This window comes from Scylla paramamosain, chromosome 35 (assembly GCF_035594125.1).
Source record: "Scylla paramamosain isolate STU-SP2022 chromosome 35, ASM3559412v1, whole genome shotgun sequence".
Lineage (NCBI taxonomy): Eukaryota > Metazoa > Arthropoda > Malacostraca > Decapoda > Portunidae > Scylla > Scylla paramamosain.
Window position 1 is genome coordinate 8,040,001 of NC_087185.1, and position 22,500 is coordinate 8,062,500.

General features: G+C 37.6%; 4 protein-coding genes and 2 long non-coding RNA genes across 9 annotated transcripts in view; 2 read left to right on the forward strand and 4 right to left on the reverse strand.

Annotated features, from left to right (window-relative positions):
* Positions 1-1,102, reverse strand: part of LOC135090623 (TWiK family of potassium channels protein 7-like) — a 5,703-nt gene extending 4,601 nt beyond the window's left edge. The window contains exon 1 of the mRNA XM_063987548.1: positions 968-1,102. Coding sequence (XP_063843618.1) covers positions 968-1,097 — 130 coding nt within the window. The 5' untranslated portion in view covers positions 1,098-1,102. The remainder of the gene's footprint in view (positions 1-967) is intronic.
* A 71-nt stretch (positions 1,103-1,173) lies between these two features.
* On the forward strand, positions 1,174-8,653 carry LOC135090622 (peroxisomal N(1)-acetyl-spermine/spermidine oxidase-like). 3 transcript variants are annotated; one of them, XM_063987546.1, is made up of 5 exons: positions 1,174-1,286; positions 3,822-3,991; positions 4,119-5,095; positions 5,512-5,632; positions 5,901-8,653. In XM_063987546.1, the coding sequence occupies exons 2-5, from the start codon at positions 3,833-3,835 to the stop codon at positions 6,084-6,086; spliced, it is 1,443 nt and encodes a 480-aa protein (XP_063843616.1). In that variant the 5' UTR covers positions 1,174-1,286; positions 3,822-3,832; the 3' UTR covers positions 6,087-8,653. The 3 variants fall into 3 exon arrangements, with proteins under 3 accessions (XP_063843616.1, XP_063843617.1, XP_063843615.1); XM_063987547.1 differs by lacking the exon at positions 1,174-1,286 and adding an exon at positions 1,457-1,627; XM_063987545.1 differs by lacking the exon at positions 1,174-1,286 and adding an exon at positions 2,818-3,341.
* On the reverse strand, positions 7,400-11,737 carry LOC135090625 (uncharacterized). The gene is made up of 3 exons (XR_010262062.1): positions 11,581-11,737; positions 8,924-9,079; positions 7,400-7,536 (listed from the first exon to the last, which is right to left on the reverse strand). It is a non-coding gene; the product is annotated as an uncharacterized LOC135090625 (long non-coding RNA).
* A 199-nt stretch (positions 11,738-11,936) lies between these two features.
* LOC135090406 (cell surface glycoprotein 1-like) lies at positions 11,937-16,564 on the reverse strand. The gene is made up of 7 exons (XM_063987160.1): positions 16,367-16,564; positions 15,369-15,492; positions 14,650-14,719; positions 14,405-14,456; positions 13,891-14,072; positions 12,167-13,708; positions 11,937-12,015 (listed from the first exon to the last, which is right to left on the reverse strand). Exons 1-7 carry the CDS (start codon positions 16,421-16,423, stop codon positions 11,937-11,939), a joined length of 2,106 nt encoding a protein of 701 aa, XP_063843230.1. The 5' UTR covers positions 16,424-16,564.
* A 2,134-nt stretch (positions 16,565-18,698) lies between these two features.
* The window catches only part of LOC135090624 (uncharacterized), a 28,440-nt gene continuing 24,638 nt past the window's right edge, over positions 18,699-22,500 (reverse strand). Inside the window, exons 4-6 of one of the 2 annotated variants that reach the window (XM_063987550.1) lie at positions 20,776-20,926; positions 19,582-19,695; positions 18,699-19,013 (exon numbers count right to left, since the gene is read on the reverse strand). In XM_063987550.1, coding sequence (XP_063843620.1) covers positions 18,904-19,013; positions 19,582-19,695; positions 20,776-20,926 — 375 coding nt within the window. In that variant the 3' untranslated portion in view covers positions 18,699-18,903. Of the gene's footprint in view, positions 19,023-19,581; positions 19,696-20,775; positions 20,927-22,500 lie in introns of both variants that reach the window. The other variant, XM_063987549.1, reaches the window with a different exon arrangement.
* LOC135090626 (uncharacterized) overlaps positions 18,892-22,500 on the forward strand; it is a 23,786-nt gene continuing 20,177 nt past the window's right edge. The window contains exon 1 of the long non-coding RNA XR_010262063.1: positions 18,892-19,025. This is a non-coding gene — a long non-coding RNA (uncharacterized LOC135090626). The remainder of the gene's footprint in view (positions 19,026-22,500) is intronic.

Genomic DNA, 22,500 nt, shown 5'->3' on the forward strand with positions numbered 1-22,500 from the left:
TGAAGGAACTCAAGTCATAGGAAGGTGGAAATACAGAAGCAGGCAGGGAGTTCCAGAGTTTACCAGAGAAAGGGATGAATGACTGAGAATACTGGTTAACTCTTGCGTTAGAGAGGTGGACAGAATAGGGGTGAGAGAAAGAAGAAAGTCTTGTGCAGCGAGGCCGCGGGAGGAGGGGAGGCATGCAGTTAGCAAGATCAGAAGAGCAGTTAGCATGAAAATAGCGGTAGAAGACAGCTAGATATGCAACATTGCGGCGGTGAGAGAGAGGCTGAAGACAGTCAGTTAGAGGAGAGGAGTTGATGAGACGAAAAGCTTTTGATTCCACCCTGTCTAGAAGAGCAGTATGAGTGGAACACCCCCGACATGTGAAGCATACTCCATACATGGACGGATAAGGCCCTTGTACAGAGTTAGCAGCTGGGGGAGTGAGAAAAACTGGCGGAGACGTTACTACTACTACTACTACTACTACTACTAATGAACTGGCTTGAACTGTTTCTATATAAAAAGAATATCAAGACACCTTTGACATTAACCTGGCTAGCTTTTTGGAATATCTTATTACATTTTTTTTTTTTTGGGGGGGGCGGAAGTGGTGTGTTGTGTTGAGTGAGGTTTTCTTATGTAAGTTTTGTGCCTTTCGCTAGAATTTTTGACATATAAAAAGTTAACAACAACAATAATAATAATAATAATAATAATAATAATGATAATAATAACAATAATAATAATAAATAAATAAGTAAATAAATAAACTACAACTACTACTACTACGACTACTACTACTATTACTACTACTATTATAAGCAATAATAACAAGAACTGTCATCTTCCACAACCGTAACTTCTCTCACACGAACTATTCACGCTACAAAGGTCGCAAGACCTGCGGAATTGACCTCAAAACTCTTCCCCTCACTCACGAAGCTTCACTGTAAATACAAAGAACAAAGCAAAGCCTCACCAGCCACTGCATACACAGCCACCACCAGGAACAGACCGACGTGGCTACACAGAAAACTGCAGCAAATGGAACCCGTTGATTTCTCTCTCCTGTTGGTATAAAATCCAGTTTCAGCGTATTCGTTACTCATGGCGGAGAGAGAGTTGAATAGGTTGATTCAAGGTCCTATTCACTGCGAAGATATCTCGTGGTTTGTTTTCTTTCTGCGTGAGTTCGTTAGAGTTGGCGTCTCGTGTGCCGTGATTTCCAGTGTTTGCCAGCCGTGCACTGGTTCATGTGGTTTGTGGAAGGTTGTTGGGGCGCTGTTGTCGTTTCCAAGGTAGGTTTCCTAGCGCCCGTGACGACACAAATACACATCACGCCGCTAACGCTAATCCCGGCTGGCCCAAGAGTGGGGAGGGAAAGGGAGGGGGAGAATCAATGGATTACTAAAATCTCTCTCTCTCTCTCTCTCTCTCTCTCTCTCTCTCTCTCTCAAGCGATGCCGACTCTGTGCATCGCTAGGGGCACATACTTGAATATCATTTGGGAGACTATCAGTGTGTCAGTGATCAAAGAGAACAGTGCCCTGTACCCTTACCCAGTCTGGTTAACCTCGCCAAGCACTTTATCAACATTCTTCTCCAAGTGTTGAATGTACATCCAAAATTTTGTGATAAGGTACGTACACACCACGTATCATTATATTATTTATTATTAGTATTAACACTGTAATTAAGTGTATTCATCCATCTATAACTATTCGTAATTACAATTCTGTATCGTGACAAGACTGTCCACGCGGAGTAAACCAGTCTTAATTATTCACGAACATGAATATCTCTCTTTCTCTCTCTCTCTCTCTCTCTCTCCCTCTCTCTCTCTCTCTCTCTCTCTCTCTCTCTCTCTCTCTCTCTCTCTCTCATAAACTTTTTAGATAAACGCAGTGTTTGGCCTTGTTTCTCTAGGTAATGACTGTGTGTGTGTGTGTGTGTGTGTGTGTGTGTGTGTGTTTTATATGGAAATTGTTGAATGGGTTAAATTGGCGGATGGGTTACATCTGGCCTTGATGGGTGCAGGCAGTGGGCGAGGTACCAGATTATTGGGGTCCAGTTTTGGTGTGTGTCAAGTGTGGGAATGTTCATTGGGAATAATGAACACACGCCCAGGTCGCTGTGTGGGGTGGTAAGGTCAGTATGGTGATATTCGCAGCTTAGCCTATGTAGAGCTCTAGATGAGTGATACATGCATAGTATTTTTATACATACGAGAGTATATTATAGCTATTTGTATGCAATATAACCAGTCGTCAGATATACTCTACAGTGATCTAAGTAAGCGTTATTATGATTTTTTCTTGCAATTAAATATTTCTGTTCAGCAATATTTTGAAACAAGTAAATGTCAAAAAAAAAGCACGTAAGGGAAAATTATTTTTCTTGTTTCCTTAACATTTACGTTCTTTTCTTTCTGTATGCTTTCTTTTCGAGAAGCCCATCCCCCACCACACACACACACACACACACACTATATATATATATATATATATATATATATATATATATATATATATATATATATATATATATATATATATATATATATATATATATATAAAACACTGTTCGGCGTGCATTCGTATGATATGCAAAACTTAAAAGCAAATGTCGAATCCTTTGTCTTTTAATTCCTTATCTGATTAATCAAAGATAAAAGAGTAAATGTCATGGTGATTAATCTGTGAGAAGTTGCCTGGGAACCTTGGGTGTGTGTGTGTGTGTGTGTGTGTGTGTGCAACAAATTAAATTAATATAATAAGAATTGCTAAGGAAAGGAAATAGAAATCTAAACGCTTCAGTGACATTTGCCTTCCTCCTTCCGCTTCCCTGCAAAAAAAAAAAAAAAAAAAAATGCGGAAATATCACTGGATGAGTCACGAGCAAAGATTTTAGAAAAAAAAAAAAAAAAGTGAAATTTCCTTCAGCCACATTTCGCCGATTTCAAAACAAGACCATATGATTTTCTAACAGATAAGTTAGAATTTAGTACTTAGTGGGGTCTGGCGTACAGGCAGGAGTATTAAGGAGAACCAAGTAATAGGAAAGAATTGTGAGTAGAAGCGGCAACAGTGTAGGGAGCGGCAGGGTGAGGGAGACGTGACAACGGCGTCTCGATGTAAACATGTCCTCGGTGGCGGCAGACGACGCAGGGGAAGCTGACCCCCTCAATAATACCAAAAATGCCGAGCCTTCCCGTACCTGTAAGATTGTCATCGTGGGGGCGGGCGTGGCGGGCCTGTCTGCCGCCAACCACCTCCTCAAGAACAACATCACGGACTTCATTATGCTGGAGGGGAGAAACAGAGTCGGCGGGAGAATTATCGCCATAAACATTGGTGAGGGTTTGCGTGGTGGTGTGCTTGTCTTGTTGTAACGTGTGTGTGTGTGTGTGTGTGAAAGAGAGAGACACTGGCAGTGTGTATCCGTCACTAATTCCTCCCCAGGAGCACAAGGTTAATGTTATATCATGTTTTATTGTTTCATGATTTGGGAATTATGTGTTTACAGCCGGTGTTGTTGGAAATGTTATTGTCTTAATGTGTTAGGAGCTGGATACCTAGTTCTTGGGATTTATGAATTTTTTTTTTTCTTCTCTAGTGAAATAATGGGAGCCATTATTATTTCACTTCCAAAAGATTATTAAAGATCACTGCAGTCTAGATTTTAGCCTAGGCTGCAGGACATGGCCATTTTTAATTCAGCTGTAAGACATTTTGGTAATTTTTAGTTTTGAATATAACATCCTTTTCAAGTTAGATTTATTGGTATCTGGCTTTGGTCAAGAGTTGTATCATAACAAGTTTGTGGTTTCACAGATGGCCGAAGAATGGAGCTAGGTGCCAATTGGATACATGGGATCCTTGGTAATCCAATCTATGAACTGGCCTCTGCTCATGGCCTTGTTGACATCATCCAGGAGAACAAGCCTCACAGCGTGGTGGGCACACTTCCGGATGGCAGGCGGGTTCCCTTCCATATCCTGCAGGTAGGAACAGAGAGGAAGTGGGTTAGAGGAGGGATGGAGCATTATTATTATTTTGAAACAAGTTCTTTGAGTGATTAATTAAGTGCTATCACTTGAAAGGCATACTAATACTGGTAACCTTCCACAGGAGATCTATGATGCTTATTTTTGGTTCTTTCGACGCTGTGAGGAATACTTTCTGTGCAAGTACCTGCCTCCTGATGGTGTGGAGAGTGTTGGAGCACACCTGCGACTGGAGATCTCCATCTACCTAGAGCAGTTTACAGAGCCAGAGCGACACATCAGGAACCTTATCTTCAACTACCTCCTTAACCGTGAGACTTGCATCAGTGGCTGTAACACCATGGATGAAATTGATTTGATGGAAATTGGTAGCTACACAGAGCTGCCAGGTGGCAATATAGTATTGCCAGGGGGCTACAGCAGCATCCTGGGACCCCTCACAAAGAATATTCCAGATTCACAGTTGCTTAAAGGCCATGCTGTGAGCTGCATCAGGTGGAGGGCTGGTCTGGAGAGTTGCAGCACCACAGACTCAGGCCTTGGAGAGGACCTGGCTGCCAAGCTTCCAACCACAACAGACAACAATCATTTGCCAGATTGCCGTAGTGGCACCACCTCCCTCTCCACTTCTCCCTCCAGGAAGATGCGTCCCAAGGTGGAGGTGGTATGCAAGAATGGCAAAAGATTCCTGGCCGACCATGTGATCTGCACAGTGCCCCTTGGGGTGCTGAAGGAGACTGGCAGGACCATGTTTGACCCACCTCTGCCTGACTATAAGATGGACTCTATTGACCGGCTGTGCTTTGGTGTGGTGAACAAGATATACCTTGAGTATGAGCGGCCATTCCTAAACCCTGGCCTGTCTGAGGTGCTGTGTCTGTGGGACCCAATAGACCCCAAGGAACCTGTGAGTGAGCGTTGGTTCAAGAAAATCTACTCCTTCACCAAGGTGTCAGAAACGCTGCTGCTGGCCTGGATCTCTGGGGATGAGGCCAAGTACATGGAAACGCTACCTTTTGATGCAGTCTCTGAAAAATGCACCGAGATCCTCCGCATGTTCCTCAATGATCCCTTCATACCAAAACCCAAACGCTGTATCAAGTGAGTTAACACAAACTACTCCATTCTACTAGTCATCCAGTTTGTATTGTGCTTCTGTCGTCTCTCTTTATGTGGATTTTACTTTTGCCTTTTTTTTTTTTTTTTTTTTTTCTTCTCTTCATTGTAGATAATTAAGTCATGTTGCATTTTATCACATTTATCTTTTGGATGTCCCATGTAGTGCTATCATAGCTGTCCACTCATGTGTTTTTCCCATCATTTTATATTCTTATAGTCAGTGTCACATTTTAAGGACAGGGTTATATGGAAGAGAGGTCATTGGGAAGAAAATTTTAATCTTTTATTATATATAACTCATCAGTCTATAAATCTGTCAGTACTACATTAATGTAGTCTGTGTCACTGTTTTGGTGTTGAACATGTAATTTTGATGGTATTACTTGTGTTCCTTGCAGCACCACCTGGTGGTCACAGCCCTTCACCCGAGGTTCCTACACTGCCATTGGCATTGGGGCCTCACAGGTGGACATAACCAACATCTCTCACCCCCTGTACATGCAGCCCACCTGTAGTAAGGTAATGCTAACTCAGTTTTGGTTTTTAAATGTTGTGATGACCTGAATGAGATGATCCTGTATTAGTGGAAATCATAATCCAAGTAGGAAGTATGAAGGTCAAGAAGTTTGGAAGCGAAAATGTAGACTCTTGTAACATGAAGTCCGTAACCTATGTAGTACACGTTTGTAATGTTTTTAAAGTAATCTTTTTTTGTCAGGTTACAACAGTCTGTTGGCTCTTAGATAATCCAGTTTAGATATTTGATGTTATTGCTCTGGTTCCACAGCCAGCAGTCCTGTTTGCTGGTGAGCACTGCCACCCCAGCTTTTACTCCACTGTGCATGGAGCATACCTATCAGGGCGGGAGGCTGCCCAGGTGCTGTGTGTACCGGACACCCCACCAGAAGTAGTGTTGGACGTGGAGGGCACTGCTGATCTCTCATCCTGGTTGGAGGGCATCAAGCTGAACTAAGACTTTTTCAGTGGGGCATAAAGGTTGGTAGTGATGCTTTGTGTCTGCAAAGTTTGGAAGTGATGCTTATTTGTACAGAAAGGTTGTCAGACACTGAGGCTTAGCAGGTTGGTAGTGATGCTTCATATCTACAAAAGGTTGGTAGTGCTGGCTTTCAGTGGAAGGTCAGTCATACATAACTGAATGGTTGGCAGTGTTTTTCTACCTGGATGTCGGCCTCTAAACTCCTTCACATGTCTGTCTTTTCATCACCTTACATTTTTGTGTCGATTTGGCATAGAAAATATTACCAACCTATGAACATGGATTATTCCCCATGTGTCAGTTTTGAAAATGACAAGTGTATAAATTGTAAGAATGTAATTGTGTACATAAGCAACTTAATACTTACAATAATTACTACTTGAACATGTGTACCAATTTTATCATATAAGTTATTTATTTTGTATACTGGATAGGAAAGAAAAATTCATGCCAGATGTGGATCATACTGGCAAAGAAAATCCAGTGTTATGTAAGAAATAAGATCGTGATATGATTTTAATTATTGCTCAATGAATTTTATAAGAGATCCTGGGTGATCATTAGAGATATTTAAAGTTCAACTTACAGTATTTATTTCACTTGATGGTTGAGATGAGTGAAATGGTGAAGAGAATAGATTGTGGAGTGATGGAATCGGTACAGTGTGGCACATTGAGGTGGTTTGTTCAGTTTGTACATATAAAGGTAACAAGAATGCCTTTGTGAAGAGTGTATACATAAGCAGTACTAAAGAGGACACTATGAGAGGGAAGCCACCAGTAAAATTAATAGAATGTGCAAGTATTGGAGGGAGAGAGGCTTTGACCTTTCAGCAAGAGAATGAAGGAACAAGGAGAGATTTTCTTTGTAGCCGTTTCCCTAAGGGAAGCACTCAGAGAGACAAGGCAGTGGAGACATAGATTGAGTTGAGTGAAGTATTAGGAAAGTACTAAAGTTTCTTTTCATGAAGTGAAGTTTTCTCTGAACAAAATTTTTTGTTATATAAACTATCTACCTGTTATTTAACTTCATATTTTATTTGTTGATTAGTCTATGCTGACCAATCACTCTGAAACCAATGAATGTCTACAGTGTTCTTTCTTAGTTAAATGATAAGTTTTTAACATAAAATTGAAGTGCAATGAATAGAGTATTGACACGTGGAATCCATTGTTCTTTTGTTGACTGCCTTCCATATTCTGAAGATGCACTGAAGGCAAGACATTGATTAGTCATAGAAAGTCTTACACCATAGTCATGCAGTCTTTTAATAATAATGTGGGAGTTGATGAATGGGGGTATGGCAGGCTGAGGTCCAATGCAGCTTGTGTCCCAGATTAGTGGCAGGAACTGAGAACACCATTGCTGTGGTTAAGGTCACTATTGCCTCCAGTGGTGTTATGTTTTGTCACCATCTGTGTTACATCTATCAAAAGAAAAAAAAAAAAAAAGTAATTGCCATCAAATGTAGAGATTTGACCTTATCAGTTTTAGGTCTTTATCATTACAAGGTGAATGTTACAATGAAATATAATGAAATATATACTGAACACTAGTAAGGTTTGTTATAAGTGCCTGTATTGAAATAAGGCTCTGCAAGCCATGTGATGGTAGCAAATATTAAAGTTCTTAAAAAAAATGGGTGCATGGGCACAAAAGTTAGGCAAATTCAGTAATTTTGAATAAACATCAAACAAACAACTTCAGACAACTAAGCAAATATCTCTATGTATGACATGGCAGAGCAAATATGTAATGAGTAAGATGAAGTGATATTCTTGTGACAGAAAGGATTCATCAAATACTTAATCATCAACACACTTTTGGAAAGGTTAGAAGGACTAGACCCTCACTGAGCCTAGTGAATGTTGAGGTTCTTGCTTATCATGGTTGGAAATGCAGTAAAAAAATTTTCCATGCATTGCAAAAAGACTCCTACTCTCTTCCTCTAGTCTTTAGTACAGGTATCGATGAGTGAAATTTGGGTTGTATTTGTGAGACTACAATTATGCTGCCTGTTGTACTCTTCACTGGTGACCTTATTCCCTTGCAGCATGTGTAGTGTGGTTTGATGTGCAGGAGTTCCTTTTAGATAGATTCACCTTGAAATATTCATCAAATGTAACACGGTATTTTTTACATTCCATCATTCAGCATCAGTGCTAAGAAGGGGCACATGAATTTTTGTTTTGACCATAGCAAGGGATTGATGCCACGAGTAATGAAGTCAAAGCATATACATCTGTGTCTTACTTGGGCTCTATATTCTCAACACCCAACTCAGTGAACCATTCAGCTGTGTGATCCTCCTCTAGTCGGGTTCATCAAACTTTACAATACTTAACACATACTGAAGCTTTCTGGACAGTGTTTTAAAGTAACCTGCTTGTAAATATGCTTGCATTAGATTTTTTTTACATTAATGGGGTGCCTGCCAGCTCTCTTGCCATACACACACACACACACACACACACACACACACACACACACACACACACACACACACACACACACACACACACACACACACACACACACACACACACAGATATATATATATATATATATATATATATATATATATATATATATATATATATATATATATATATATATATATATATATATATATATATATATATATATATATATATATATATATATATATATATATATATATATATATATATATATATATATATATATATATATATATATATATATATATATATATACTCGTATATATAGGTATGTTTAAGATAAATAATTTCCCTAAAAAATATAGAAATAAGGTGTAATACTCCAAACATTACTTTTATTTCATTATGACCATTGCATTCCTGTATATTTAGGTCACTAAGGGGAATTTCTCTTGTTTATGGACTGTGTGCTGCTGTATAGACTCCTCATTGGTATTGTCTGTGTTATTCTGTTGTGTTTCTCAGCAAGTTGCAGTGTATAACATCACTCTGAAACACATTTTTAAAGTATTGGCATGAGTTCATGAGGTAACCAGTTTGTACAGTCCAGGAATGTAACAGAAAACAAAGGAAATAATGCCTTTTGTTAAGGATGTTCTATACAGCACAAAGTAGTCCTTGTTTAAATATAAGTATGCATGATATCACTATGAACAAAGTCCGTCAGTCTGAAATTCATGACCAGTGGCTCAAGTTTGAGTGACAGTTTGCACAACAATTCACACAAATGACAGTAGAGTGTTTTTAAACAAGGACTCAGTCTGTATACAAGCAGAATTCATGTGTGCCTGTGTGTCTGCCTGCTTGGGGTGATGTTCCACTGAAGGCTCCAATGTGGGGCAGGTTCAGTAAGGGATTTGGTGCCACCCCTCAATACTCTAGTGTTTGCAGCTTTAATCATTGTCATTAGCTTGGTTTTCCAAATGTTGGCTGAGAATTTTCTCTGCAGAATGGATTCAATTTTAATTTAAGGATGTGTACATGGAGGTGTTTTTCAGTCTTTGTTTATAGGAGTGAATTGAGTGAATGAAGTAAAAGTTGGTGCCGTATTGTAGGGATTCACTTGGCAACATTTCACTTGTGGATGACAACTATGCATGTGTAAATGATATTCCTAATTGGACTAGCCTGCAGTTTTTCATGGGTGTGTCTGAGAGTGAATACTACAACTTTCCATGTAGGAATTACTTTGGAGAGTATTTTTCTATATCCCACTTTAGTACCTTCTAGTGTAGATAGTAAGATGTAATGAGTAGTGCAGCAGGACTGAAGCAATGCACGGGACAGCAGGTGGTGATATTTGAAATTAGATATCCCTGTGCATTTACTTAAGTGGTAAAGAGATCAATTTAAGCAGTAAGAGAATGGTAAAGGATCAGCTTCAGCAGTAAAAGTGTGCATTTTGAACTCATATGATATTTCCTGTCTGTAACATATCAGAATTTCTCAGTACATCAAACACCTGATATACTTGAAGAAGTGCTGAGGCTAGAGATGCCATTCACAGAATTTTAAGATATTTGGCCCATATACATACTACAGACATCTTGAAAGTAACACCAGTAATGTAATGGCCACATGCACTTATATGAAGACACATTGAGACCAAGGAGGGCTAATAACTGATTGATTTACTTGCCATATTTATGAAGTTAAAATATGTCTTAGAAAATAAAAAAAGTACTTTTGGGTTGGTTGGAAAGTGGCTTGCAATAATGGAAGAGCTTTCAATACCCTTTTTACTTCTAGTTTTGATTAGAGTATAATTAACTTCGTAGCTTGCATGCTAACTTTCTTACACTTATGTTATATCTAGTCACAAATGTATCTATATATGTATATTGCATTTAAGATCTCATTTTAGTCCCACATACATCAACCATACACACACACACACACACACACACACACACACACACACACACACACACACACACACGCACACACACACACACACACACACACACACACACACACACACACACACACACACACACACACACACACACACACACACACACACACACATGCCACAACATTTTTGCAGTAGTGCCTGTGGGAGCTGTAATGATGTCATGTACTGTAAAATACAAATAATTCAAAGTCCAGCCAAAGCTTTAGGTTCCCGTCTGCATAGATCAGGTATCAGCAACTCACTTGTTTTGTTGTACTCCAAGAAGTCTTGACATTTTGTTTAACATTAGTAATGAGGAAAAGGAAAATGGAGTCTGTATTGTGACATTTTGTATTTTATTGAGCACTTATACGAATAATCTTTTCAGCCATTTCTGTATTTCCTATGTATGGTAAGGTCTCGTGAATGTATATACCGTATATGATAGTAAATATATATATGAATATATATATGAAAAGACATAGTATATGCTACCATAAGGTTTAGTAAATATAGTATGCACAATTTTCCTACAGGGAATATTTCTAATGGGTTTTTTGCAATTAACGAAATGTTTCTAAACACGCAAGGAATGTCCATTGTGCATCTGCTCATTGTCTGAATTTTTTAAATAAATAAATTCCTTTGAGACTAATGTATAGTATGTTGGCTCCATATAATGTTAGATCCATATTACTGAATGAATGTTATTTTACATGAACATTACATCAACAATACTCTTCTATTAATGCCATTTAATCCACGCCACTAGAGAAAGCTTCATTAAATGAACATATTACATATAAATAAAGATAATGAATGCATGTACTTATACATAATAATAATAATAATAATAATAATAATAATAATAATAATAATGATAATGATAATAATAAACTATGACAATGACAGTAAACCAGAACAGATAGATGTCATTTTTGTAAACAAATTTCTTTCCTTAAACAAATAGCTAATAGCTTTTAAAATATTGTAAACCTCTTCTACTTCTGAAATTATAAATATGAATGAAGAAAATGAATCATTAAGACATGTGGTACCAGGTTTATGATTCACTCTCAACACTGACAGGACTGACCTCAAGATTCAACTGTGGCATTATAGGTGAATTTTCACTTCTTTGCAGAGAGGGTGGTAGAAAAGAAGTCTTGGACTCTTGATAATTTAAACTAAACATCCTTGGTGATAGTTCCTCATATTTCTCATCAACTATTTGTTCAGGATGTTCTTTCCTACCACACAGGCTCCCTTCTATAGTTGCAGACAAACAGTTGTCTTTCAGTGGTAGTATTTTATTGGGAGTATCTTTGTCATTAGTTTGACTGATGTGTTTTTGTGTGTTTGGAGGACTGTCACCCTTGATGTTATCTTCCATTGAAGTTGCACTTGGGTGTGTGGGAACAGAGTCCTTGTCTTCATCTTTTTCTGGAGTGGTTACTCTTGTTTCTGAGGGAGTGCTGTCACATGCATTTTGTGCATCGCTTTTATCTGAGGGGCTGATTTCAAGATCTGGCTTCAGTGCAAGTGAGATTGAAAATGATGGGGAAAATGCAGGTGAATTTTCAACTGATAAAACTGGAGAAGATGGTGGGAAAGAAATTTTGGGTTCTTGAGAAAATGAGCCAAACATCCTTCTCATCCCTATAGGAGATGGACCGTCATACTCCTCATCTATGGGAACTTCTTCAGTTTGTTCAGAAATTTCTTTTTGATCACATGGACTCTTTCCTGTTGTTGTAGATGAATAGGCATCTTTTGGAGGTGTTTTTTTAGATACATCTCTGTCATTGGTTTGTTTAATGTTTGTATGTGTACTTGGAGGCCTGTCACCCTTGATGTTATCTTTTTCTGAAGTTGCACTCATGTGTGTGGAAACAGTGTCCTTGTCTTCATCTTTTTGTGGCAAGGGTGTTCTTATTTCTGAGGGAGAGCTGTCACATCCTTTTTGTGCATCTGTTGTATCTGAGGACCTGACTTCAGGATCTGGCTTTAGTGCAAGTGAGATTGAAAGTGATGGGGAGAATGCAAGTGAATTTTCAACTGATAATGTTGGAGAACATGGTGGTAAAGAAATTTTGGGCTCTTGAGAAAATGAGCCAAACATCCTTCTCATCCCTACAGGAGATGGACCGTCATACTCCTCATCAGTGGAAACTTCTTCAGTTTGTTCAGGAACTTCTTTCTTATCACATGTATTTTCTTCTGCTGCTGTAGGTGAGCAGGTATCTCTTGGTGGTGTTTTATTAGAAGGAGCATTTATGTCATTTGTTTGTGTAATGTTTCTGTGTGTGTTTAGAGAAGCATTCCTTTCGATGTTATCTCTCTCTAAAGTTGCACAAATGTATGTGGGAATGATGACTTTGCCTTCATCTTTTTGTGGAATGGTTGGTCTTGTTTCAGACGGGGAGCTGCCACTGGAGTGAGTGTTTCTCTGTGCAATTACTGTATCTGAGGGGCTAACTTCATTATTTAACTTCATTGCAAGTGAATCTGCAATATGGAGTGAAGTAGGTGATGGGGAAAATGCAGGTGAATTTTCTACGGATATGGTTGGAGAAGGACATGGGAGGGGAATTTTGGGCTCTGCAGAAAATGAACCAAACATTCTCCTCATCCCTACAGGAGATGGACCGTCATACTCCTCATCTGTGGCAACTTGTTCTGGAGATTCCTTCCTATCACAAGGGCTGTCTTCTGTTGTAGATCCAGGGATAGCTTTTGGTGGTGTTTTATGGGAAGGAACATCTGTGTCATTAGTTTGCTTAATATTTGTCAGTGTGTTTGGAGAAGTGTTGTCCTTGGTGGTATCATTTTGGGGAGTTTCATTTGTGCATATGGGAACAGTGTCCTTGTCTTTGTCTTTCTGTGGAACTATTGATTTTGTTTCGAAGGGAGCGCCATCATTTGAGTCAATGTCTTTTCGTGCAGCTACCGTATCTAAGGGAATGCTATCCTGATACATATCTTTTGGGAGAGTGAATTTCATCTCAGAAATTGCACTGTCTTCACTCTTATCTACTGTCTCCATATCTGAAGCAACAGTGGTCAAGGAGTTGTGTTTAGGTTTCATTGTTTTCCTGGGACTGTTTCCAATTTGCAAACTTAAGTCTTGCAAGGCTTTTCTCTCTTCAAGCAAGGCCAGTGCTTGGGACTCCAAACTGGTGAACTCTTCACAAGACTGTTGCAGTTTTAGGCGGAAATCAGCTCTGAAAGAAGACAAAGAGCATGTTGATTAGATTTTATGGTGCAATTAAATGTTACAATGTGATGTGAGGCTACTTATGAAATGAACTGGAATGCTTACTAAATGGGGAAAAAAAGTGTTGTCCTGTTAGGTCTTATAAGAATGCAATATGTGAAGGGCAGATACAGAGATGATCATACTTACAGGAATTCATACATGAAGTCCAGGTAACAAGGTTCTGATGATTGACCATCTGTAACTGTGTGATCCTGACTGTCCATCTCAATTAGCTTCTTCTCAGCTTCTTCAAGGTCTCCTAGTGTGTTGTTAAGGGACTTCATCAGTTCACTGGATAGGTTGCTCTCTGATGCTTCCTCGTCTTCAGTCTGAAAGGAACCATATCTACTGCTCTAAACAGGAAAGTAATGTCAGGCATGGTTCTGACACCTCTGCATTTTGCCTTCAATCTCCATATTAACCTTAATGTTTTCTCTGGAACTAAACCTTGTATCAACAATTTTCCATATTCTTTGTGTCATAAATGAGGAAACATCAGGATAAAGATGGAGGACTGGCAACACCTCTCAAGAACTAATTTTACTATGAAATGAAAAGGAAATGGCATTTCCTCTTTAGTTTGTTATAAGAAAACTTCATGATGCTTTCTTTAATGTTATCTTCCATATGTGGGACATGATTCTTAGGAACTGATACTTACCAAAGTGTTGTCCATTTGTTCCTCTTCCATTTTTGATGATTCTTCCATCTTTCTACAATATTAGAAATTCATCAGATTGTTTTGTATACAAGTCAGAATACAGTTAAGCAGTGGTAATAAGTTGTTGAGTCTTAACAACATGTACAATATGATTACACTGTGACAGCTACAAAGGTAATGAGCAGCCAGTCTTCAATAGTTATGGGAATGCCAAGTAAAGGTTAAGGTAGAAGAGGGTGTCTTACCTGGGACAAGCCTGTGTGGTGGTACCTTCCTCCTCCTGTATAGTCTCCTTGCCTTCTTTTGAATGCTTCCCTAAAAGAACAGTTGAATAATGACATCACTCATAGCAATGCACAATATTACATAATTTATTCAGGACATCACTAAGAACAATGCATAATACAACAATACACTAATTTTATTAATTTACCATTTATCAAGCATAAATAAAGATAATTAACAAAAGAACAATAACATCTCATATCTAATATTCAATGAACAGTAATATTAATGCTAATATGAGTAAATATTTAATTAAAACTTCTAAATAAGATATTCATTCAACAGACTAATTAGACAAACAATATTCTGTCAATAAGTCACAAATAAAATAATTTATAGAAAGAGCAACTGCATTTTTTATATATTTCTGATCAGCATTACTGATAACACATTTCACCAAAACTTCTGGGAGTTGAAATCAGTAAGGAAAATCAAGCTATTACCCCATCAGCTACTAAAAAAAACATTAATTTTAACACCCATGACAGTTTTACTAAGGAAAATTTGAAGTGCAAGCAAAAAAAAAAAAATACTGATAATACATTTTTCTGTGAGTATAATTTTTCAAAATTATATTAAAGGCCATTATATTAAAATAAAAAGCCACTACAGCCTAAATCAGAATTTTTAAAAATGTGAGTGAAAAGTGTGCAGAAGGTAACTTTGTGGTGAGCCTTACCTTCCAAAGTGCGAACAGCAGCAAACAAAATGCTGGTGACCGCCACTTGAAGGCCAGACACAAAGTGACACATGTGCCTCCTGCGGTTATCAATGTCTGCTAGAAACTCATTGATCAGGTTGATCTGCAAAGGTGAATAAAGATGTGATATCTAGCCATGATTCCTCTGTGACAATGGTGGTGGTGGTGGTGGTATCAATAAAGTAAGTGGTAACTTTAGTAGTAGTGATGTTGTTGATGACACTAGTTGGTAGTGATGGAAGCAGTAATCATGATGGCGGCAATAGTAGTAGTTGTGATGATAATGATGGTCATGTTGGTCGTAATAGTAGTAGCAGTAGTAGTAGTAGTAGTAGTAGTAGTAATGATGATGGTGGTTGTAGTAGTAGTAGGAGAAGAAGTAGAAGTAACAATGAAGGTAGTAGTTGTATTAGTTGTAGAAATAGTGATGATGGTAGTAGTAGTAGTCTATTACTACTACTACTACTACTACTACTACTACCACTACTACTACTACTACTACTACTACTACTACTACTATTACTAGTGATGGTGGTAGTAGCAGTAGTAGTAGTAGTAGCAGTAGTGGTGGTGGTGGTGATGGTAGTAGTAGTAATAGTAGTAGTAGTAGTAGTGATGATGGTAGTAGAATTAGTAGTAGTAGCAGTAATAGTAGTAGTAGTAGTGATGATGATGGTATAGCAGTAGTAGTAGTAGTAGTAGTAGTAGTAGCAGTAGTAGTGATGATGGTAGTAATAGTAGTAGTAGTAGTAGTAGTAGTAGTGATGATAGTAGTAGTAGTTGTAGTAGTGGTAGTAATAGTAGAAGTAGTAGTAGTAGCAGCAGCAGCAGCAGCACTAGCAAAAGTAGTAGCAGCAGCAGCAGCAATGTAACAGTAGCAGCCATTAAATCACATATATATCGTCACATCTATATAATTAAACCAACATAAACCATCATATAACTTGTACCAATAATTAATCAAATGGCGGACTCACCTCAGCATCCACATCTCGCTGTATCATGTCCTTATTATCCTCTGTAGGTTGCGTCATTTTTATTCAGTTGGTGTAATGTAGGGTATGGCTGGCTGGAGGGATGGATTGGTACTTCCTTCCTATTCGGTGGCTGGCAAGTGATTGACTGTCTGACTGACGTTCTCGCGCTGAGCCCTTGATTCTGTGATTCTCTCTTTTTTTTTTTTTTTTTTTCGAATTATGTCTTCCCTTTTGTTTTATGAATTTTCTTGCCTTTCTGTTTTGTCTTATGAATGGGTCTCTCTTTTCTTTTTTTTTTATTTTCTCCTCTCCTTTGTCGGGTCTCCGTTTTTTTTTATGTACATTTTTTTCTCCCTCCCCTCTTTTCTCCGAATAACTGTCTTTTTTAATAATATATCATTATTATCTACCTCGCTAGCGATCTTTTATTTATTTATTTATTATTTTATTTTTTTAGGATCTGTTTATGAGTTTATTTTTCTAAGTGGATAGTTGCATTTATTACCATAACATGATTTGCCACATGTAAACTATAATATAGTTATCTACACTATATCCAGGCAAATGATCCACGAGTATTTAGGCAACAGACAAAATCGATTTTAATACAAGTTTTATTTAGAACAACTTTGTACATTTGGCAATAAATAACAAGTAGAGCAGAGAACTACAAGAGTGAACAAAAAGATTCAGGTCCCGCATTTTGAAACGTTTTGTTCTCTCATCAGGATTACTTCCAAAGGCCGCTAAAAGTTATTACGTAGGTTCTTAAGATTGTTCTCCTTATTAATGATGCAAACGATTTAAGCTATCACTGTATAATCATGATTCATGAATACATTATTTATCAAGTAATCTGCACCCCCCAAAAAACAGTGTTTAAAAGTACATACTGAAACTATTCCAATAAACAAATGTTTATGAAAATGTTTCGTGCCTGTAATATTTGTTTAACTTGTTTTAATCCAAGCGATGGGCTTCATAATTTAAGTGGTGCTAAGATACAAACTGTAAAATTATATAATTTTATATAAGTACATTAAAGAGGGGGAAGTGGTACGGGGTCGATCTGTTAGAAACTAAAAGAGAACACCACATAAGAACCATATAAGATATTTCAGGAACCAAAATACAGTAGAGTCTTTGGAAAAGAAGTCGAGATGAGAGATTGAATTTTGAGATATACGGTCCTTGTATTGCATATATAACAAATATTTACAAGGATGACCACAACACCAAGACAAGTAAAAGCAATTACTACGTTGCTATGCACTAATTACATCACAGTTCAGTTCAAGGAAGGACAGGGAAAACATCACATTCACGGAATATCACCAGAACAGTTATTATTAGATTACTAAAATCCACTAAATAGAAGAATTAGGAACGTGATCTGGGATGCAAGAATGCCACGAATATGATTTTCAACTTAGCCTATGCATATTTTCAGAAACTGGATTCAGTCAATTAAAACTGAAGGCTAAGGTCAAAAATACACTCTTCTGTTATACTATTATTATAAGTATTTATTTATTTACTTATTTATTTTATTTTTTTATTTATTTTTTTGCATGGCCAGCACGCTTCAAGATTTAGATAAAGTATGATAAATTTGTCAGGCTGCTATTAATACACTAATTTAGCCTGAGAGAGAGAGAGAGAGAGAGAGAGAGAGAGAGAGAGAGAGAGAGAGAGAGAGATTCCTACTGTTAGCCTATCATTCATACGATAACCTAAATTATATAGGAAACTTAACGATACATAGGATCATACATAAATAAATAAATGCCACCGTTATGGAAACCTAATTAAGAGATCTTGAAATGTGCTTTGGAAATGTGCGGAGGAGTTTGATGTGTGTTTAATAAATTAATAGTTCAACAATTTATATTTAGTTAAATGAGGGCGCGTTCAAGAATGCAAATAATATAAGAAAAAAAAAAAAAAAAGAAACAGGCTGGTATATCCTTAGAAAATCTTAAAGAAATTTATAAGAGAAAGGAAATAAGGAGTAAAGCAATGGGCATGATAAGATGAAGTCTTGAAAATGAAAAAAATAAAAAAAAAATAAATAAATAATAAAAAATGAAAATGCTTAGGAAGTATATTATGAAAATATAAGGAAAAAGAAATAATTATAACAACAATAGACATGGCGAGACATGAAGCCTAGAAAAAAAAAATAAATAAATAAATGAATAAATAAATATATATATATATATATATATATATATATATATATATATATATATATATATATATATATATATATATATATATATATATATATATATATATATATATATATATATATATATATATATATGTAAAACCAAAGATTAAGAAAGGAACTGAAATATACTTAAGAGAAACAGGCACGACGAGATATAAAGTACAGAAAACGGAAAGTTGAAAAAAAAATAAAAAAATAAAATGAAACATGTTCAAGAAAACTGTCATACAAGGATAAGGGACTAAGAACAGTAATAGGCATGTCGAGGTACGAAGTATGCAGTGGTTGTCTTCTCTAAGTCTCTTCAGTAATGAGGAAAACGTGAAGGAGGGAAGTTGTTTCTGTCAAGGTCCTTCACCAAGGTTCCCTCCTCCAGGGCTTCCTTCAGCTGACTCCAGGGGAACTCTGCAGGAACTGAAGGATCTGGTGAGCATATGGAAAGTCGGCAATGTGTGTTTGAATGTGTATATGAATGTGCTTTATAACCAAGAGATTTATGGCTTGTTATTGAGTGTTAATTAGTGTATTACAGGGAGTTGTTATGATTTCCAAGTGTTGTATTTCGAAGTATTTTTAACTGTTACTTTATCTGTCTGGAACTTATCATAGCTTAATTTTAGTTTGATATTTTATGTTTATGAATTTTAAGGTACTTTTTTTTCATAAATTTACATATTAATTTTTTGTTTTGTTTTGTTGAGGTGTTTCATATAACTTCTTTAAGCAGCTATGCAAGTAATATTTGAAACGTCTTTATTGGTGTGGCAATTCATAGCTTACTTTTAATAACTTAGATTAGTTGTATTAATTGATATATTATTCATTTATTTATTTATTTCACTCTTGCATATTGATTTGGAAATTCTTAGCTTATAACCTGAATAACCTGAAAGGAAAAACGTGTATACAATATTAACACAAAGCTAAAAAAAAAAAAAAAAAGATTAATGGATACACTTGACAGACTAAGTCCACAGCTCACCTGGGGACACCTGCCGAGATACGCGCCTGTAGTTCCTGCCAATACACATCATACCATACACGCGGATGCTGGGAACCTGTGCATAGCTGGGCTGCTCGTGGTTCAGGGGCCCCTCTGGAGAGAGAGAGAGAGAGAGAGAGAGAGAGAGAGAGAGAGAGAGAGAGAGAGAGAGAGAGAGAATTACTTAAAAATATGTATTAGGTTCGCCGTAAGGAAAATATAAAGTAAAAAAGAGAGGGTTAGAGATGTTTGGCATTTATTGATATTAAAAGTTCTTTGAAAAAATATCTAAGGAACAGAGAGAGAGAGAGAGAGAGAGAGAGAGAGAGACGTTTTCTTTGAGTTAGAGGATGAGCGTAGGGTAAACAAAAATGTTCTTTGTGTGAAGGTAGCAGACTCGGCCGCCTTTGTTTACTTAGGAGAAATCAGCTGAGATAGCACAGTGCACACCTGAGGCAAGGTGTATCTGTGGAAACCTCATTTGGGGCACGCAGGTGTTGTCATACCACGTCATTTAGGGCACAGAAAGTTCCACGAGTCCTATATATTCTTTATACTTTGACAGGAAATTGTGTAGGATTATCACTTTTATGTATTGTTATTGAAAGTGGGAGTTTATCTGTCATCAAATACAGTTTGTTATATGTTAGAAAGGAGATGTTACTCATTTGTAACGGACCGGTGCTAGGTTACTACTACTACTACTACTACTATACCACCACCACCACCACCACCAACAACAACAATTACTAGTACTGCTACTGCTGCTACTACTACTACTACTACTACTACTACTACTACTACTACTACTACTACTACTACTACTATACCACCACCACCACCACCACCAACAACAACAACAACAACAACAACAATTACTAGTACTGCTACTGCTACTACTACTACTACTACTACTTTCATGACCAAACTTAAAAGAACTAGGTTAAACTTCTACTACTACTACTACTACTACTACTACTACTACCACCACCAAGTTTTCTTCTTTCTTACCAATAGAGGACCATGTTTACTACTACTACTACTACTACTACTACTACTACTACTACTACTACTACTACTACTACTACTATTACTACTACTACTATTACTATTACTACTACTACTACTACTACTATTACTACTACTACTACTACTGCTACTACTTCTACTTCTACTACTACTGCTACTACTTACCGAGCTTAGATGACAGAGGGCATTTACAGATGACTAGGTAATGTGCCTTGCCCGTGCGGGTGTTCTGAAGGGCAAGGATGGACCAGTCTCGCGGCGCCCGGCAGTCCCTCACGCTCCACACAGGTTCGCACGTCTTGATCACCGTCGTCGCCTTCGTCAGGAGTAATATTAGATGAAGTTAGATTAGTTTAGTAAGTGAAGTTAGCGGGGGATAAGGAAGCAACGTATAGTGTGTTTGTTTTTTTCTCTGTCTTCATCTCCGTCGTCGCCTTCGTCAGGAGTAAAATTACATAAGTGAAGTTAGGTTAGGTTAGTTGGAGTGAAGTAATAGGTGCTTAGATCAGGTTACTGAGGTGAAAGTTAAATAACAGATTGTGAGAATCTTACTGTGAATTTGTTTTCTTCTTCGCCTCCTTCTTCTTTATCTCCTACATCTGCTTCGTCTGGAGTAATAATAGTGAAATGAGAAAAGTTACGCTGGTGAAGTTATAGGGCAAACAGTGTATGAGAAAGTAACATTGAGCTTGTTTTCCATTTTCTGCGTCTTCCCCGTCAGAAAACGTAAATGGGAACATAGGTAAAATTAAATGAGCGGCAGAAGATGATGGAAATAAATGAAAGGAGTGCATGAGGAAACCTTGCATGACTCTGGCTATTTGGCTATCATCGTCGTCACCTTCGTCAGGGAACGTAATCGAAAGCATGCTATGGAAATGGAAATACAGGTAAGATTATAAATGATGGAGACACGTGATGTAGGTGCAAGAGTGATGCCTGCATGGTTAGTTCTGATAAGGCGTTGTGTTATCATCATCGTCAGGAAAAAGAATAGTTTGAATGAAAAAATTGTATGGTGGGTGAGGATGATATTAGAGCTGGAATTTGCATGCGCGCGCGTGGGTGTATGTGTGTGCGTGTGTGTGTGACAGGTAAACGTAAGAAGATGCTTGCTTTCTTTACGACATCGCCATGTGTCGTTGCCGCAGTGATGTCTGGTCTCGTGTTACTGACAAGGGGATTACTGTTGGAAAAGAATGTGGTGGAAATCATGACAGGTCTGAAAACATCTTGTATCTTTTTTCAATAGCGGAAGAAGCCAGCGTACAGTTAGGGGGATAACTGGTGACGTCTTTAGCGGTGTTGCAGAACCAATAATAAGAATGTCACATGCAATTGTCATCTTCCGGCAGCTGAGCGCCGTGGAAGCTGCAATGTCACGGTCACGTTGCTCCACTTAGGGACTTTTATGCAGTAGCTGGAAGTTGCGTGCTGGGCTAAAACGGGGAGCTTAGGTAGATAGGTAGGTAGGTACGAAGATAGGCAGGTAGGAATATAGATAGGTTAGTATGTAGACAGATATGTAAGTAGGTAGATAGATAGATCGATAGCCAGATAAATAGATAGCACAAACATAGATAAATAGATATATAACAAACATACAAATAAATAGGAAGGTTTATAGACAAATGACATACGAATAGAGCAAATAATGTGAAAATAACATAATGAGTACAAAACCTAACACGTCATACGGATCTTGTATTACCTTATCATCAGAGCCCTCAGTATACCATCACAAGCAGCATCGCCAGGGTCAGCCGATCCATTGCTGTTTGTTTCCTTGGTATCCCTGTGTTATGCATTTCATCCTCCTCACCACCACTATCACCACCTTTACTGTCTCCACCCATCACCACATCCACGCCCATTATTCCACACGCCCAT